The 17,414-nt window shown below is 48.3% G+C and overlaps 1 protein-coding gene across 1 annotated transcript; it reads right to left on the reverse strand.

Annotated features, from left to right (window-relative positions):
• Window positions 1–2,321: 2,321 nt before the first annotated feature.
• On the reverse strand, window positions 2,322–6,700 carry POU4F1 (POU class 4 homeobox 1). The gene is made up of 2 exons (XM_030922108.1): window positions 6,337–6,700; window positions 2,322–5,661 (listed from the first exon to the last, which is right to left on the reverse strand). Exons 1-2 carry the CDS (start codon window positions 6,457–6,459, stop codon window positions 4,519–4,521), a joined length of 1,266 nt encoding a protein of 421 aa, XP_030777968.1. The 5' UTR covers window positions 6,460–6,700; the 3' UTR covers window positions 2,322–4,518.
• Window positions 6,701–17,414: the final 10,714 nt, after the last annotated feature.

Raw genomic sequence — 17,414 nt, forward strand, 5'->3', positions numbered from 1 at the left:
CCGGTGCCCTGTGAGCCAGCCCCGCGCCAGAAGCCGCGGTGGCACGATGGTTTGATCAAACATTAAATAACGTAATGTTTGCGACACGGCTTATCTCGCAAGTGGAAAAGAGGACCTCGTGAGAATTAGAATTCGGCTGCTATTTTAAAAATTCAATTAAGCTTGCGGTCTTTTTTGAAACAGCTCGAAAGGACCGCGTGACTGTCATCGTGGCGCTAAGACTGAGATGGCAATAACACCGATGGCAGAACTGTACCAGTATTAATTGTCATCACCTTTATCATCCCACCAAGGCCGTTCGAATGGGGTGGGAAATGCTAGTTTTAGCCAGGATCAGAAGCCCCAGTTCCAACTTCACGGACGAAAAACTGCGAAAGCCTACCAACGTGAAAGATGAGTAGGGATGCTTCACGCAGGTGCCAGGTGCGATCAGGAGAGGCAGGGGCGGCGGGGCAGGGGCAGAGGGCAGGGCTCACTCAGTAAGTCCTACGGCCTTGGGGCGCCCTATTCTCTCACGTGCCCGGCCCCGTGTAGGAACCCGACCGAAGTAGTCTCACTATCACAAGAAAACAAAAATCGATACAATCATGGTAGTGGGTGCCTACAGTTTATTTATGAAAGTGTAATCGAAGTTGAGGGCAATTTCAGAACAGGCATTAAACAAAAATTATTCAGAAGTTAGTTGATGGGTCTTGAGGACATCATTTTTTTAGACCTACAGAAGGAACAGGACCTGGAGCTAGAAATGGGGAAAAGAGGAAATTTAAGACAAATGGATGGCATAAATGTGACAGATGATTTAATGCTTATTTGTCTTTTGCTTTTCCTATTCCACCGCCGCCGCCGCCTGGATTTCCTGAGAAGCTGAAATGCAAACGGAGCCCAATTTTCCCACTCTCTCAAACTTATTTTGAGATTATTCTTTAAAAGAATTCGAGACACACATTTAATCATATTCACCCCAAAACTGGTGGAGGAATCTGCTTAGAGTGAACTTCTCTTCAGAACTAGAAAACTTTGAAAGGTCAAACTATCACTGATTGACACCCACTTCAATGATAGTTTGGCCTCTTCAGGAGGTCACTTTTTGTTTGTTTTTTAATGGATTGACAGTTAAAGGCGTCTTAGAAAATAGTCTTATTACTCCTTCAAGCCATATATAGATTCACTCACCAGAAAGCAAAGCATTTTTTTTGTTTTGCAGTTTCCTACTACATAAAATAGGAAATTCATTTTCATGATGTCTTATTAACATAATACTCTTATTTTTACTTGGTAAAGGTTTATTTAAAGCAAATCCTTAAATTCTTAATACCTACATTGGTCATTATTATGTAATACACATGTATTTGCCTGCAACATTTCTGCTTGAGGCAGACTTTAAAAAAAAAAAATCCTTTGTAAATCTTTTCATTTGTTCAGTCCTGCTTTTCCAACAATGAAATCCAGTCATACTTTTCTATAGAATAACGATTTTTTTTACAAATGCATTTTATTTAAAACTGATGATATTTCAAGTCAATAACAACAAAAACAACTCAAATTTTTATGGAAGAGTTCTATTTTTAAAAATACCTCTAGTGCTTTTTTTTTTAACAACTTTAAAATCACAGCTTTTAAAATGTACTATTCTTTTTGAACATCAAGTGTTTTGCTTCACAGATTTGCCGGTGATATTAAAAAGATTTGACTAAAATGACTTCAGATGATATAATCCCAGCTCTTAAGAAACTTTGTACATTTGGCATCTGATCTAGTCCCAAGTCACCAAGAAATAGAGACTCTCTGGTCACTCTGGAGCAGTAGGTGGCACACTAAATGTTTTAAAATGTATTAACCTCCAAAGAAAAGCCATTTAGTTACCAGGTGTTTTTAGGCTAGAATATCACATCTAAACCTCCAAATGCCTCTGTCCCTGACCCTAAATTTAAATGTTTTTTGGGTGCCTGGTTATTTATTGGTTTTCACCACTCTGGATCAAGTGCTGTGGTTTAAGAGTTTCTACAGTTAAAAAACAATAACTTTTATAAAAACAGGCAACTAATATAGAATTCATTTTATTTAGAGCACCACTTTTCATGAGTTATCTGAAAGCGAATTCTGATTCAGCAAAAAAATACATCATTCTCAATCTTTCCCCTCTTTTCATCCCCCTTCAACACCCTCCCCTCCCCCCATTTCTTTGTTTTTGTTTGTTTGTTTGTTTGGTTGGTTGGTTGGTTGGTTGGGGTTTTTTTGGCTATATTGTCTCATTTGTTGAAAGGTTCTACCAGGACCTGGCCCAGTATAAACACAAAAATGCACCCAAATCATAAAACTGCTCTTCTTTCAGTTATGTTTTATTTGTAAGTGTACTGGGACACATCCCCCTGTTGTATTTTGGCGCACAGAATTGGTTCTGATAGAAGTAGGGGAGGGGAAAGGTAAAAGAGAAAAGACATAACCAAGGAGAAAGCTCAGCAGACATACATGGACAGGTAGATCAATCCGTGAGACATTTCAGGATGAACACTGGCAGTTTGTAACCACTGTGTGAGTGTGTGCATTAAATAAAATATTTACAATAATCTTCCTTTTTTCCTTTTCCTTTGAATACAAGAATATGACAAAAATGTGTTTTCAGTGGAAACAGGCAGTAGACTGTGAAATCGCACTATCCACAAAACGGTCTACCAGAAAGCTAGCCCAGTTTAGTGCTCAGTTTCAAATGCATAGAATGTTTGCCCTGCAAACAATGATATACAACATAATTAAATAAATAATGTCTAACCAGAGTGAGACCTAATTGTGTTTCTTTCCACACCTTTCATATCATGCATGATTTCAGTATTGTTAATCGGCAGTTTTTTTCTTCTCTCATTTGTTCTGTTTTCAATGTTTTAGTTGATTAAAGGATGGTAACAAACCATCTCCACAAGAGATCCAAAGAGTATCTTGTACACAAAGCAGGCATTTTACCTAACCACCTTCAACAATCTTATTTTTTAAAAATCCACCAGCAGCTTGTAAGGTACCTGATAATTACTATGAAATACTATACATGATTTTCTATTTGGGAGACTGGTAGTGCAAATTAAAGTTCTTGCTACCCAACATTTATCCCCAGGAATAAATGATTCTTGAATAAGAACAAGTAAAAGGAAACACAGTTGTTCTGTTTTCCCCCAACATGCAGACCTCTTTGAAACAAATGGGGGTGGGGGCACTTTAAATCTGTCTTCTTTTCTGGGATTTAGGTGATTTTCTCACAGCCAAGTCCTGCCCCAACAGAAAGCAAGAACTTCTCAACGTTTCTATAATTTCATGTTTTCCAAGAGAGGAAGAAAGGGGACTTAGAAGAGCAAGATGAGAGAGTATCTCTCCTAATAACTTTCACCCCATCAGTCTATTTGAATTAACAGGAAAAAAAATCAGTAGTTTAAACCTCTATAAAAAATAAAACTGAAAGGGTAAGTTAAAGTTCTATGAGTGGGAAAAAAAGCTTATTTTGAAATTGTCAAACTATATCTTCGACATAAGAGAGAAAATAAAACTTGTTAAAATTGTTTCATTTTCCTAGAATAAGATATTTCGAAGTCCCGGAATTCTGCTTTTTAGTTAGCTCAAAGACTATGCCCCGCTCTCCAAAGACCCTCACCCCACCAGGACCAGGCCACTAGAGTACAGGCAGGGCCACGGGAAAACTTGGATTCCACCTAAACAAGCAGCCAGGCTCCCCCTGACCCTTTCTTTTCAGCTGTGCTCCCACTCACTTCCCGGGATTGGAGAGCAGCCATTGGCTTCTGAGGAAATAAAGAGGATATGGATGGGGTGGATGGAGGTGAGATTTAGAGGGAAAAATTAAACACGCAGACAGAACAACTAGCTTTGACACTCAGAACTTCAACTTCCGGCTCGTTTGGTTTTCGTTTTTTGACTCAGTTTGTGTGTGTAGGGTTGGGGAGGTGGTAATAATGGTGCTCTTTTTCTCTTCCATGGGGGGAAATGAAGCTGCAGATTATGGCTCCCCGGAGTTAAAATTTCTAAAGCATTTTCCTTTGCTTTTGTTCTGTTTTGTTTTAGTTTGTCTTTATTTGTCTAGTTTTTGGTGGTTGGTAGGTTTGTTTTTGTACATAGTTCCTTGGTCCCCAGGAGATTTAGTTAAGTGTCTCTGGTCAAAAACAGTCCATTTTCCTATCCTTCCCGCGTCTCCCCCCACCCAAATCCCAGAACCATCCTGCTCCTTAAAACCCCTGCTCGGGTCTCCGCTTTCTTTCCCCCCACTCCCCACTCATCCTAATGCTCTCCCCCTTCTCCCCTACCGTATACTTCAATCCCCACAGCCAGCACCCCAGTCCTCAAGACTGGGGGACAGCAAAGGCAGGAAAACCAGAGAGGGTGGAGGAAAGAGAGCGAGGAGGGACTCCCCAAACGCAGGCAGGATAACAGACACTCCAAATCCGAGGGGAGGCAAGCAAAGTCCCCCAAAAATGCCTCCTCAGCTCCCCACTCTGTCCCGCCCGACACCTCCCAGCCCCCTCAGTAAGTGGCAGAGAATTTCATCCGCTTCTGCTTCTGTCTCTGGTTGCAAAACCACACCCGCACCACATTCTTTTTGAGGTCCAGTTTCTCGGCGATGGCGGCGATCTTCTCGGACGAGGGCCGGGGCTGCACGGCGAAGTAGGCCTCGAGGGAGCGCTTCTCAGGCGCGGCGATGGAAGTCCGCTTGCGCTTCTTCTCGCCGCCGTTGAAGAGCTCGGGCTTGTTCATTTTCTCGCGCTGGGCGCCCTCGGCCTCCTCGAGCCACGCCTGCAGGATGGGCTTGAGCGCGATCATGTTGTTGTGCGAGAGCGTGAGCGACTCGAACCTGCAGATGGTGCTCTGGCTGAGTGAGCCCACGCCCGGGATCTTGAGGTTGGCCAGCGCCGAGCCCACGTCGGCCTGCGTCACGCCCAGCTTGATGCGCCGCTGCTTGAAGCGCTCGGCGAACGCCTCGAGCTCGCGCGGGTCCGTGTCCGAGTCGCAGATGGACGCCAGGCCCGCCGCGCCCACCACGGCGGCAGCCGCCGACGCCGCCGCCACCTGCCCGGCCGCCGCCGCCGCCGCAGCCGCCGCCGCGCCGTGGTGCGCCGCCGCCGCCACCAGCCCGGGGTGCGGCAGCCCGGACGGCATGTTCATGGCGGCCGCCGCCGCAGGGTGCGACAGGTGGCCCAGGCTGTGCATATGCGGGTGTGGGTGCGCGGAGCCGCCCAGGAGCCCGCCGCCAGGGCCGCCGCCGCCACCCCCGGGGCCGCCGCCGCCGCCGCCGCCCCCGGGGCCGCCGCCGCCCGGGCCGCCGCCGCCGCCCGGGCCGCCGCCGCCCCCCGGGCCGTCGTGGGCGCCGCCGCCGCCGCCCGCTGCGCCCGCGCCGCCCGCGCCGGCCATGAGCGCGAGAGACGGCGAGGAGATGTGGTCCAGCAGATCGCCGGGCTCGAGCGCCTGGTGGTGGTGGTGGTGGTGGTGGTGGTGCGCCAGCGGCACGGTGGAAGTGGACGTGCACGGCACGCTGTTCATCGTGTGGTACGTGGCGTCCGGCTTGAAAGGATGGCTCTTGCCCTGGGACACGGCGATGTCCACGGCCGCCAGCGCCTCGGCCCGCGCCAGCAGCGTCTCGTCCAGGCTGGCGAAGAGGTTGCTCTGCAGCTGCAGGCGACACAAACCAAACCAAACCAAACCAAAAAAAAAACCACAAAACCAAAAGAGCAAAACAAAACAACAGAAGAAACACACACACAAGCCGGAAAGCACAGCATGCGAAGGGCAAACACAAAGCAACCAAAGTAACAACGGGGTTGGGGGCAGCGGAGAGCGGGAAAGACGGAGAAGGGGGCACATTGGCGACCAGGCAGGGGGCAGACGAGAAGGGATAGGAGCCGTGGAGAGGGCAACAGAAGTAGGGAGAAAGGGGGACACAAGAACACATTCCGGGAACGGGCGTGGGAGACGAAAAAGAAGGGGGAAAAGAAGAAGAAGAAATGGAAATGTAACTCGTAGCTGGGGACCCGTGTCACACACGCGAGCACGCACAGAGACCGCCTTCTGAGGCGTGAAATTAACAGAGAAAGTGCAGGGAAGCCGAGAGTCCTGGCCCTAGCGCTCCCCACTCCGATCGCAGGCGCCCGACGCGGAGGCAGAGGCACACAGGAACACGACATTAAGCGCCGCCGGACAAAACGTGCCTCGCAGCGGGATTGCTCTACACCCCCTGCCCTCAGTTCCCCGCACCGGGACCTGCACACACCAGCCCCCGACATGCAGCGTCTCGGAGACCGGGAGGGGCAGGCGCGCGGGCCGGGGCCGCGGGCGTGGGGCGCTTACCGGCGGCGTGGGCAGGCAGGCCCGCCGGATGGCCTCGGAGCTGGAGTGCAGCGATGGGTACTTGTGCTCAGGGAGGGTGGGATGCATGGCAAAGTGAGGCTGCTTGCTGTTCATGGACATCATCGTGGCGGCTTGGCATGTATATCCACAAACACTCCGAAAGTCCGCGGGAAAGTGCGTACGCCGGCTCACCCGGCCTCCCTTCCGAGGCTGCAGCCGCGGCGGTCGCGGCGGCTGGTGGCGGCCGCGCCGCGGGCTGCTGCTACTGCTCCTGCTGCTGCTGGACTCTCCCTCTGACCGCGCAGAGCGCCGCGCGCCGGCCTCCCGGTCCTGCTTCTCCGAGCGCTCTAGCCCCGCGCGCCGACGGGATGTACTCCTCTTACACCTGAGCCCCACTTCTCGCGGCTGTCCCGGGGAGCTCTCGCGAGAGCTCGCGGCCCTACAGCGCTGACAGGCATCAGCTGTCTCAGTCTGTCTGGCGCGCGCTCTCCTTCGCGGCGGCGCCGTGCGTCTGCGCGCGCGCGCGCGCTCGTCGGGCCGCTACCGGCGCGTGGGAGCCGCTCTTATAGTGACCACCAGCAAGGACAGCGCAGGTGATGCACCTGTAGCTACCCGGGCATGCGCACTGCCCGCCTCACCTTTCCCACCGCGGTCTGGAAAGATCGGAAGGTCGAGCTATTGTCTAAGGGTGGACACCTTTTAGAAGAAAAAAGACGAGATGAGCGCACGCCCCTCTGTGTGTTTTTTTGTTTGTTTCTTCACCCTGATCGCAAGCCCTGAATATATGCACATTACTTAGGCACTCCTCCTCTCTGGGATGCCTAACAAGCTGTTATATAATGTATACAGCTGGGTATTTGTATGTTAAATTATGCCCGCGCATTCCTCTGTATACAGTATAAATAACAACACAGAAATGCAGAAGGTGCTGTCTTTTGCTGCAAGAACTTGTTTCTTTCAAGGTTTATAAATAGGTTGCTGGAGAATAATCGCGGTGACAGACATTTGTTTGAAGCAGTCAGACGCTATTGATTTCCATATAATTTAATTTCCTCCGCATACTTTTGTTGTTGTTGTTGTGAATATAACTGTGTCAGGCACCGCCAGTGACAGCCACTTAGGAGCCACAAGGAGCGTGTGCTTTCTACTCGGGAAAAGCTGTTGAAATGAAATTGTGCATTTCTCTTATTGTTTGTCTCCTTCAACCGTGTACAAACCCACGTTTCAAACGAGCTCCGGGTGATCTAAGGCTTCTAGTAATCAAAAGGAAAAAATAGTTAACAGGGTGTAGTTGGGATCCTTCCTCCCCTCAGCGTCAACACACACACACACACACACACACACTCTTTATGCTGGGAACTCCGGGAAAACTGCTTCAGAGAAAAGGGAATAAGATGTTGAAAAGAAAACTTTCTTTTCCCTTCCATCGTTTTGGCTTTTCGCCTCTTATCTCTGCTTGCATATATATACACACACACATACACACACACATATATACATACACACACATATATATTTTCAATAGGAGACAGATCAAGCTAACTTATAGGAAAGCTTCATTCAAAAATATTAAATCAAGCCAATTTGAAAGAACGGGTACAAGCTCTGGTACAGTTTTTAAATTGTTAAAACATTATTGTGAAATTAAGACCCAAAAAGAATAAATCAATTAGCCAACCTGTTATATGGCCCTTATGTGGCAGCAGATCAAAAGCCTCCCAGGGGAGCCACAGTTCAGGTGCCAAAGTCCCCAGAGACCGAGCACTTGCTCGCGGTGATAATAACCTAACAGCCCAGATGTTATCACATCTGCAGCAAGAGAGCTGGAGAGCAGCAAGGGGCTGCTTATGGAAAGCCGAGATCAGATACATAATCTTTTTGGTCTCTCTCACACCAAGGAGGTCTGTATTTCCACCAAAGAGCCGATCTCATTTCTATAAACCTAAATTTGCGTTCCCGTGGATTTTATCTTTCCTCTGCACAAACGCATGTGTATTTAGCATACCCACTCACCTACTCACATTCCAAGAAGAGCCCACAGGCGTCACCATGGCTTTTTATTTCTTTCTTTTCATGTTCCCCCCCACCCCTTCCTTCTAGCTCCAGAAGGAAGTGAGAAGGATGTTCACTTGCTGGTGAGAGAAGGAGCTGGCTCCATCCATTATGTAGTCCCCTGGGAGCGCTAAATGCAACTTTATCTCAACGGGGGAGTGGACGCTGAGCTGGACGTCGCTAGAGGGAAAGAGTGAGTCCTAAGGCAGTCATCACACCGGGAGTCCGGGCTTAACCTAATCCTTCCTGACACCCCTGGAGGCAGTTCCCATCACTCTCTCTTAAGGGGAAAGAAAAGGCCCCCACAGAGGGTGAGGGCCTGGAGCCTGCTCCTCCATTCTCAAGGAAGCGCTGGTCTTTAGGGACCCTGAAGGGTACAGGGGCGACAGAAAGGCAAACAGTACAGGTTTGTGGCCGGTTGGGGCCTCTGAGAGCGCGGTGAGCTCCTGAATACCCAAAAGGCACTTCGGTTCACCCTGCAACCCTGGGAGGCTTCCAATAAACCCAGTGGAGAGATGCCAGTTTAGCCTGAAGTTAGGAGTTAGTCCCACCAAGATTTCCTTCCCTGTTTACCTCTCTTTCGACAACAGGAATACCCCACCTTGGGGAGAGGACAGATCTTTGCTCGGGATATTGGGTGTTTTGATGGGACCAGAAATATGAGGGCAATGGGTACAATCCTCCCTCCCCCTCCCGCCATGGATAGGAAGCCCATCTAGGACACATCCAACTTCACTGTGGCACTTAGTGCGGGGTTTGTCACAGGAAAAGTACCCCACCAAACAACACATGTGTGTAGGAAGGAGAGAGGCCAGTTTCAGGTAGTCTGGGGGAGAGGTGGTGGCCTAGGGGCTGTTCAACAATCCAGGGCTAGTTGGAGATTGCAGGAAGATCCCTGGGGGAGGGTGGTCTACATTCTCCTTAAAAAGTAGGGGTGTGTTTTCCCCAGGCAGAGCTGTAAATTTTGATTCCAGCCTGTTCTTTTTCAGGAGCCAATTATTTCACTCCTCCCTCATTAACTCGCTACCTTATCTTCCTTCCTCAAATGCTTGCTAAGCAGTAGTCTGGCCCAGTATAAGACACTGGAGATAAAATAAGGTACACAATATGAGTACCTGCCCTATAGGAGGTGACAGTGTATGTGCGTGGGGCAGCCACGAATAAAAAGCATCTATGACACAGGTATAACAGGTGTGATGAGAGGGACGTGTATAGAAATATGGGGCGGATGATCCTTGGACAGTTACCACGCCTCATCCTTGTTGGTTCTCAGCCCCAGGCTAAAGAATGGGGCATGCTGGCACATCTGCAGGCAGTTCCCTGGACCATATCAAGCCTCTCCCTACTTTCCTCCTGGTGCATAAAAGGAAAGGGTGGCGGGCTTGGGCTCAGCTCACCCATATGTCACTGTTTTGTTTTCCTGGTTTGGCAACTGCTGTAACTCGTTGGCCCCTGCCTGTGCTAATGATACCCACATGGGGTCTGAGTCTTGGCATAGATTTCTGGGCAATTTTTTTTTCCTTCTTATTTAATGACCAACACAGATCCCCTCCTCCTCCTCATCTCATAGCTTTGCATTTTATCAAGAGAAGGATAATGAATGCACAGCTATTGATTTCCAAGGAATTTCCGCCCCCAGGGACAGGGAGTCTATCATCTGGATCAGAGACACATTTCTTTCCCTCATTAATTAATTTTCTCCTCCTCCTTTGGCAGGCCTCACTTCCCGTTTCCTTTGGCAGCGCCCTTTTCCCGAGCTAAGGGAGCAGACCTTCGCTGATTGGCGTGAGGACTGGCAGGAGAGGTTTTGTGCGAGGATCCACACTGTCTGGTGTGAACCCTCCTCACCTTTGACCTGAACCGCCACCTTCCCATCCTTCACTTCTGGAGAGCGCGCCTTACAGCTGCTGCCCACCTGGGCACTGACTTCCTCCTTCCAACGGGGTGCGGAGAAAGTTAGTATTTGACTCCGCAGCCACCACTCGTCCCACCTTCTCACCTCCGGGGGGTTGAATCTGAGTTGTCTGTCGGGGTTTAGGAACTCAGGATAGGGCCTGAGGGATGTCGACATAAGTGCCTGGAGGTTGCGGGTATACAGGGGAGGGCGCCGGACCCCTTGCTCCTGCTGGAACCCAGAGTTCTTGCCCCGCCTGCAGGCCCTGCCACCTCGGGTCCTGGTGGTCGAAGCCGGAGCTATGTCCGTCGCAGACTCGGGAAGCCACATTGTGCGTAGGCAGTTGTCTAGGTTGAAAGGAGGCACATTTCACCAAGCAGCCAGCACCCTGCATGCAGGGGAAGCCCCCTGGGCCCAGGGTCTGCCGGCTTTAGAGTCCACTTAGGTTGTTTTAAGCACGGGTGAAAGGGCAGATAGCGGGGGAGCAGGATATGGGTAAGAGCTTCGGGTCTCGAAACAGGGGCTGCTCTTGGGCTGTCCCGGCGCCCTCGGCTATGACACTCAAAGGTGGAATGGAGGAAGGAAGGGAGAAAGGACGGTGGAACTTTCGCTTCCCCTCTGGACCGCCTTCCCAGAGTCATGCCCGAGCTGCTTTGATCCCAGTGTCGTATTGCTACTCGCGCATCTTGGTTCGGTACCTCCGGGGAGATGGCTACTGGGCTGCTCGCCGGCCTCACTGGGGGCCATCGCATCTCCTCCCGTCCAGTCCCGGGACCCAGCCCAGCGCTGAGATTGGAGTTCCCCGGGCCGAGCTCCAGGTCGCTTAGGCTCGGACATTTCCCGGAGACCGTCGTCCTCCCTTTCTGCTTGGCACTGAGGAGCTCCTGCGGCCTCTCTCCTACCCTAAGGCCCGGGGTGGTTGGCGGTACTGGGGCCCGTCGTCATCTCTGCTTCTAAGGCTCCCAGCTGGGCATTCAGACTGGGCTCCAGCTGAGACCGGCAGAGGAGGTTCTCAAGGAAATCGGTGGGAAACATACTATTTTCTTTCGTCTGGTAGTTTAAATGCAACTTCCCTTGGGGACATTTTCCTGGACGTTAACCAGCCCACCTTGAGATGTCGTTGATGACCTAGCGACCCAGACGATGTGTCACTCTTGACGTTACTCTTGACGTTATATCTATAGATATAGACCTATGTATGTATCTCCATCCTAATCTCTCCGTGGACATGAAACGCACCTACCTTGTGAAAGCTCTACGGGTGACACATGACTACTACGTCTCTGTCCCAACAGGGACTGGCCCTCCCCTGCCTAATAGTTGCCAGGAGTTTCGCAACCCAAGTGAACAATGTCTTATGGCTGAACATGGCCACGGACCCCTGTGATTTAGGTCCCAGGGGGAGCAGAGGCGTCCCCGCCCCGCCTGGGCCCTGATCAGAGGCGCTGCAAGAAGGCGCTGATCAGAGAAGGGGCTTCCAGGTCCTGGGTCAGAACAACAACAAACAAACGAAACTCCACAACAGACACGCCTGTCCATGGTCCCACGCAAGGACACGGGAAGTTCTGTAGCCTTCCCGCTCCGCGGATAGCCGCCTGCTGGCTGCTGCCACCAGAACGCACGGACGCCCCGGGTGGAGGGAGCTCTGCAGTAGTCAATGAGCAGCAGGGGACCCCCAGCCCCCACAAGCGCGGCTCCGAGGACCTGGAAGCGGGTGCCTGTCGCTCTCCGCAAGCTCCGCTCTGCCTCCAGGAGCAAGATCCCCAAGAGCGTCTGGAAGCCGTGGAGAAAACCGCAAGGACACGAGTCCAAACCCGAGAGTGCGGAGCTGGGTCCTGTCGCCCGGCTTCCAACGCTCGCCGGCGCCGCAGCCAGCCGCCCCTCCTTCCCGCCACCCGCACAAATCAAAGCCCCTTGCGAGGGACTGGGAAATAGTTGCCTTGTCATGTAACACATTGCCCTGATTTATTATAAAATTTTAACGAAATCATGCATATTTTAACAGCCTTTAATCACTGCATGAAAATTTAATTCATGGACTGTAGCGCGTTTAAATAAATGAAGTGTTAATTCATTAGGATTAATTAATTTGTTAAAGGATTGTGTGCAAGGTTAAGGTGGAAAGAAAACTCTTTGTTGGTTTCGCGTCTTAATCGCCAGGTTTCACGAGTAGTAATAAAATGAAAGGAAACCGCAGAGCGGAACGTTCGGGTGGGGCTTGGGCGGGACCAGCCGGGAGCGCCCTCGAGAAAGCGGGAAAATCGGGCTGGAAGGGCCAGGGCGCTTCTGGCTTCCCGAGACTGGGGAGTGGGGTTCCGATGGGGGCTGGAGGGGAAGGGAAGAGCGGGCACCGGCGGCGGGAATCCGAGAAGGCCGAGTCCGCTGGAATCCCAGGGAGAGAAGAGGACTTAGAGCCGAGGCTAGCGGGCCAGACCCCATCTCCCCACCCCGAACACAAAGATGACCCGATGGGTTAGGCGAGGTCGCCCCTTCCTTCCCTCAAAAGGTCAAGTCTCATCTTAATGGACAGATGATGGGCCAACTCGCCACCGCCTAAGCCTTCCAGCGCCCAGGGAGCCACTGTCTCGCCATCAGGCCGCCGACTCAGGAGGTTGGGGCAAGCCCAAGAGCCTCTGGGGACTCCGGAGAGGCGGCGGAGCAAAGCCAAACGTGTAAACCCAGGCTGGAGCAACCCGGGAAACCTTTTTTCAAATAGGAGCCCTGATGTTAAGGAATGGTTTCTTCAGCACCTCTTCTGAGACAGAGGCTAAATAGTCACCCCCTCCAGCACAACCCGACACGCAGGAGATGTCCTCTTCCGCGCAGAACTCTTATTCACCCTTCAAGACCCAGTATGAGTAACACCTCTGTGAAGACGCCAGACTTTCTCACTGCTCCACGCTATTCCCAACAGGGGCATTTTTCTACTCACAAATGATGTAAGAATCAAAATGCATTAGAATTGCATCCCCCCCCACCTCCCAGTAAGTCTCAGTAAATATCCAAGCCAAATCCCTTGGGAAAAGGATCTTTACATCCCCAAATTACAAACGTCACTTAAGATCCACACTTCTACACACCAATAAGCTAATATTTATTAGAGAGGGTCTGCTCCTTATTAAGACACAACACTTAGAATCTAGGATAATGAAAAGAAAAAGACACAGCAGGTCTAAGAATCTGCATGGTTTCTGAAGTGGAGCTGTAACTCAAGGCATTCTAGACTATCTCAGTCATATAAAACTAAATATCGCCCTAACTGGCCCTCCAGGTGGGTTCTGTAAAGAAATCTGCATCTTCACAGATGCTTCCTAGCTGAGTGGGGTTCCGAGAATTAGGCAATAAATGTTCACTGTGCACTCTGAGATCGTTGCTTAAAAGGTTTTCTCTCTGCCAAGTATTAAAAGGATCGGGTTACATCGTGATAGGCAAAAGCTGTGTTGTAGGACTCCCACAAACGGGAATGAAAGACCTTATGAGGCTCTGGGAAACCCTTCTAATCTAATAAAGCACATCCCATAAACAGTTAATCTCAGTTTGATTCTCTTTACAAATATCCAAAGGTACAAAAGGGGGGAAAATCTAGTGTATGTATTTCACTTTGAATCACTGAAAACCATTCAAGTAGAAACAAGAAGTTCCTGAAACATCACAGATTCAAGACCAAGTTGTCTTTTTCGGTAGTTTTTTCAAACCAATGTAGATGGCCAAGAGATGATTGGGAAACAAAGCAGACTCGAAATTAAGGGACTGTAAATCTTACTGTACCATGTTCTTTTTTGTGTGTCAGCTGACTCCATAAAACAGGAAAAAGACTTGTCATTTTCAGATGGAATGATTTTAAAAATAAAAGATGAATACTAAGTCATGACCAAAAAACAAACAAAACCACTAGCATCCTGTCACATTCCCATAGCCAATGCATTTTAAGCAGTCAAAAGATGGTTTTCTAAAAACATGAACTGTCTGCTTCCTTGTCATGAGTACATCTTTATCATAGCCTTAGTGAAATTAACCAAGACAAGGTTAACTTAATCTAAACGTCAGAGTCAATGTGAATCTCTTAAGTAGCACATACACAACTCCCATCATTGAGCTTGTTTAGTAGTCAGACTCAGGAACTAAATGGTACTGTAAAAGAAACATGCTAAACCCAAGAGGTCAAGGCTGAAGTGAGCTGTGTTCGCACCACTACACTCCAGCCTAAGAGCGGGACCCTGTCTCAAATGTAAAAATAAAAAATAAAGAAACATGCTAATACTTCCAAAATACTTTAAAAATAATGCTTGGAAAATTTCAAATCCCTTTATCCTTTGGTCTATAAATGTGAATTCTTTATTACACAAGGGAGAAGAGAAGCTCTAGAGCCACAGACCCAGCTCCAAGATACGGTTCGTATCTATTCCAGCTGTGTGATCACTCTTCCTCGATTTGTTTTTCTGTAAACTGGGGACGACAGTACTTGGTTCACAAAGTTTTAAGAAGGGATTAGATGAAATAGAGGTTAGCTTAGCAAGATACTTAGTATAAGGCTTTTTATTTTTTGTTTTTGCCTGGAGTGTGTGTACATAATGGATACATTTAAAAATCTACGAAACCACTATATTTACCATGACATCACATTTTAGAAAAGTGGTAAAGAGTGCAAATGAGAATGTGTGATTAAAATCAAATCCTACACAGATTAGACCCTTTAAATAAATGGCACACATTTAATGTATAGAATATCGTTTTAGGGAGAATGGAGGGATGTTTCTGAATATAAGCAGCGGGAAAATACCTTAGTCCAACATAGATGCTCTCACCTAGGTTAGTCATTAGTAAATCAGGTTACACACTCCAGATATCCATGTCACAGTGTCAGTGTATTTGGACTAAAAAGACACATCCTTGATCACAGAACTACAATGAGGCTTACCCCTTGCCTTAGTCCGTCCAGGCTGCTATGACGAAATGTTTTGGACTGAGTAATTTTTAAACAATATAATTTTATTTCTCACTGTTCTGGGAGGTCCAAGATCAAGGCACCAGCAGATTCTGGTGAGGTCTCACTATCTGCTTCAAAGATGGTACCTTCTAGCTGTGTCCTTCTCACTGGCGGAAGAAGCAGGGAAACTACTCCAGACTTTTTTTTTTTTTTTTTTTTTTTTTTTTTTTTGTCACCCAGGCTGGGGTGCAGCGGCATCTTGGCTCACCGCAACCTCTGCCTCCCGGGTTCGAGCAATTCTTCTGCCTCAGCCTCCCGAGTAGCTGGGATTACAGGTGCGCGCCACCATGCCTGGCTAATTTTTTGTATTTTTAGTAGACACGGTGTTTCACTGTGTTAGCCAGGATGGTCTCGATCTCCTGACCTCGTGATCTGCCCACCTCGGCCTCCCCAAATGCTGGGATTACAGGCGTTGAGTCACCGCACCTGGCACCCACGCCTTTTTTTTTTTTTTAAATAAGGGCACTAATCCCATTCAGTGAAAGCAAAGCCCTCATGAACTAATCATCTACCAAAAGCCCCACCTCAGTACAATTATCTTGGGTGTACAACATATGAATTTGGAGGAACGTAGATTTAGATCATATCACCCTTAAATTTAACCTGTGACAGAAAAATTTTAATTGCTACATGTGAGTTTCTAATGTGTAGTCATATTATCGAAGACATTTAAAGTGCCAATAGCTCTGAATGTATCCATTAGCTTTAATATATCAGAAAAATGATTGGAAAATATGTAACATAAAACAAAATTCTGCTTTAAATGAGCTCTTTCTTACTTTTCCTTTTTTTTTTTTTTTTTTTTTTTTTTTTTTTTTTGAGACAGTTTCCCTCTTGTTGCCCAGGCTGGAGTGCAATAGCATGATCTCGGCTCACTGCAACCTCCACCTCCTGGGTTCAAGCGATTCTCTTGCCTCAGCCTCCCGAGTAACCAGGATTATAGTCATGTGCCACCACGCTCGGCTAATTTTGTATTTTTAGTAGAGATGGGGTTTCTCAATGTTGGTCAGGCTAGTCTCGAACTTCCGACCTCAGGTGATCCGCCCACCTCGGTCTCCCAAAGTGCTTGGATTATAGGCATGAGCCACCATGCCAGCTTTTGGCTATTACTTCTGTTAAGTGGAGGGCATGATTCTTCAAATTACAAATGTGAATTGTCACTTTTATGGTTTCATTATCAGTCTATTATAACAAGGGTCAATAAATTTTTCTGTAAAAGACCATATAGTAAATATTTTAGATGTTGTAGGTAATATGTAAACAAATGAGTATAACCATGTTCCAGTAACTTTATTTGGAAACAATGAAATGTGAACTTTAATATAATTTTCCTGTGTTATGCAATAATCTATGGATATTTAAAAACCATCGAAAACTGTAAATTCCATTTTTTGCTCACAGGCCTTTCAAGGGAGATTTTTATAAAATATTAAAATGCATAAAATTCAATTTTATGATTGACCAGGTGTGGTGGCTCAGTACTTTTGGAGGCTGAGGCAGGAAGATCACTTGGGCCTGGGAATTCAGGACCAGGCTGGGCGACATAGAGAGACGTTGTCTCTGCAAAAACTAAAAGCATCAGCCTGACATGGTGTGTCCCTGTAGTCTCAGATCTGTGGGAGAATGAGTGGGGAGGATGGCTTGAGCCCAGTCCATCCGAGGCTGCAGTGGGCCATAACTGCACCACTGCACTCCAGCCTGGGAAATAGCCACAGGCCAGATTTGGTCCATGGACCATAGCTTGTCAACGTACTATAAAATCAATTAAGACATGGTAGTTTTTTTGTAATCCCAGCACTTTGGGAGGCCAAGGAAGGCGAATCACCTGAGATCAGGAGTTCGAGACCAGCCTGGCCAACATGACGAAACCCTTTCTCTACTAAAAGTACAAAAATTAGCTGGGTGTAGTGGCAGGTGCCTGTAATCCCAGGTACTCAGGATGCTGAGGCAGGAGAATTGCCTGAACCTGAGAGGTGGAGGCTGCACTGAGCAGAGATCGTGCCACTGCACTCCAGCCTAGGTGACAAGAGCGAGACTCCATCTAAAAAAAAAAAAAAAAAAAAAAAAAAAAAAAAAAAAAAAGTAGTTTTTCCCAGTCTTTATAAGCTAATTCAATATATGAGACAAAGAATCATCAACATCAAG

The sequence above is a fragment of the Rhinopithecus roxellana genome, chromosome 18 (genome assembly GCF_007565055.1).
Source record: "Rhinopithecus roxellana isolate Shanxi Qingling chromosome 18, ASM756505v1, whole genome shotgun sequence".
In the NCBI taxonomy this organism is placed as follows: Eukaryota; Metazoa; Chordata; class Mammalia; order Primates; family Cercopithecidae; genus Rhinopithecus; species Rhinopithecus roxellana.

Coding starts and splice junctions, on each gene's coding strand:
- POU4F1 (XM_030922108.1), bottom strand. CDS start 6,459: ATGATGTCCATGAACAGCAAGCAGCCTCACTTTGCCATGCATCCCACC. Junction 5,662..6,336: donor CCTGCCTGCCCACGCCGCCG/GTAAGCGCCCCA, acceptor TGTCGCCTGCAG/CTGCAGAGCAACCTCTTCGC.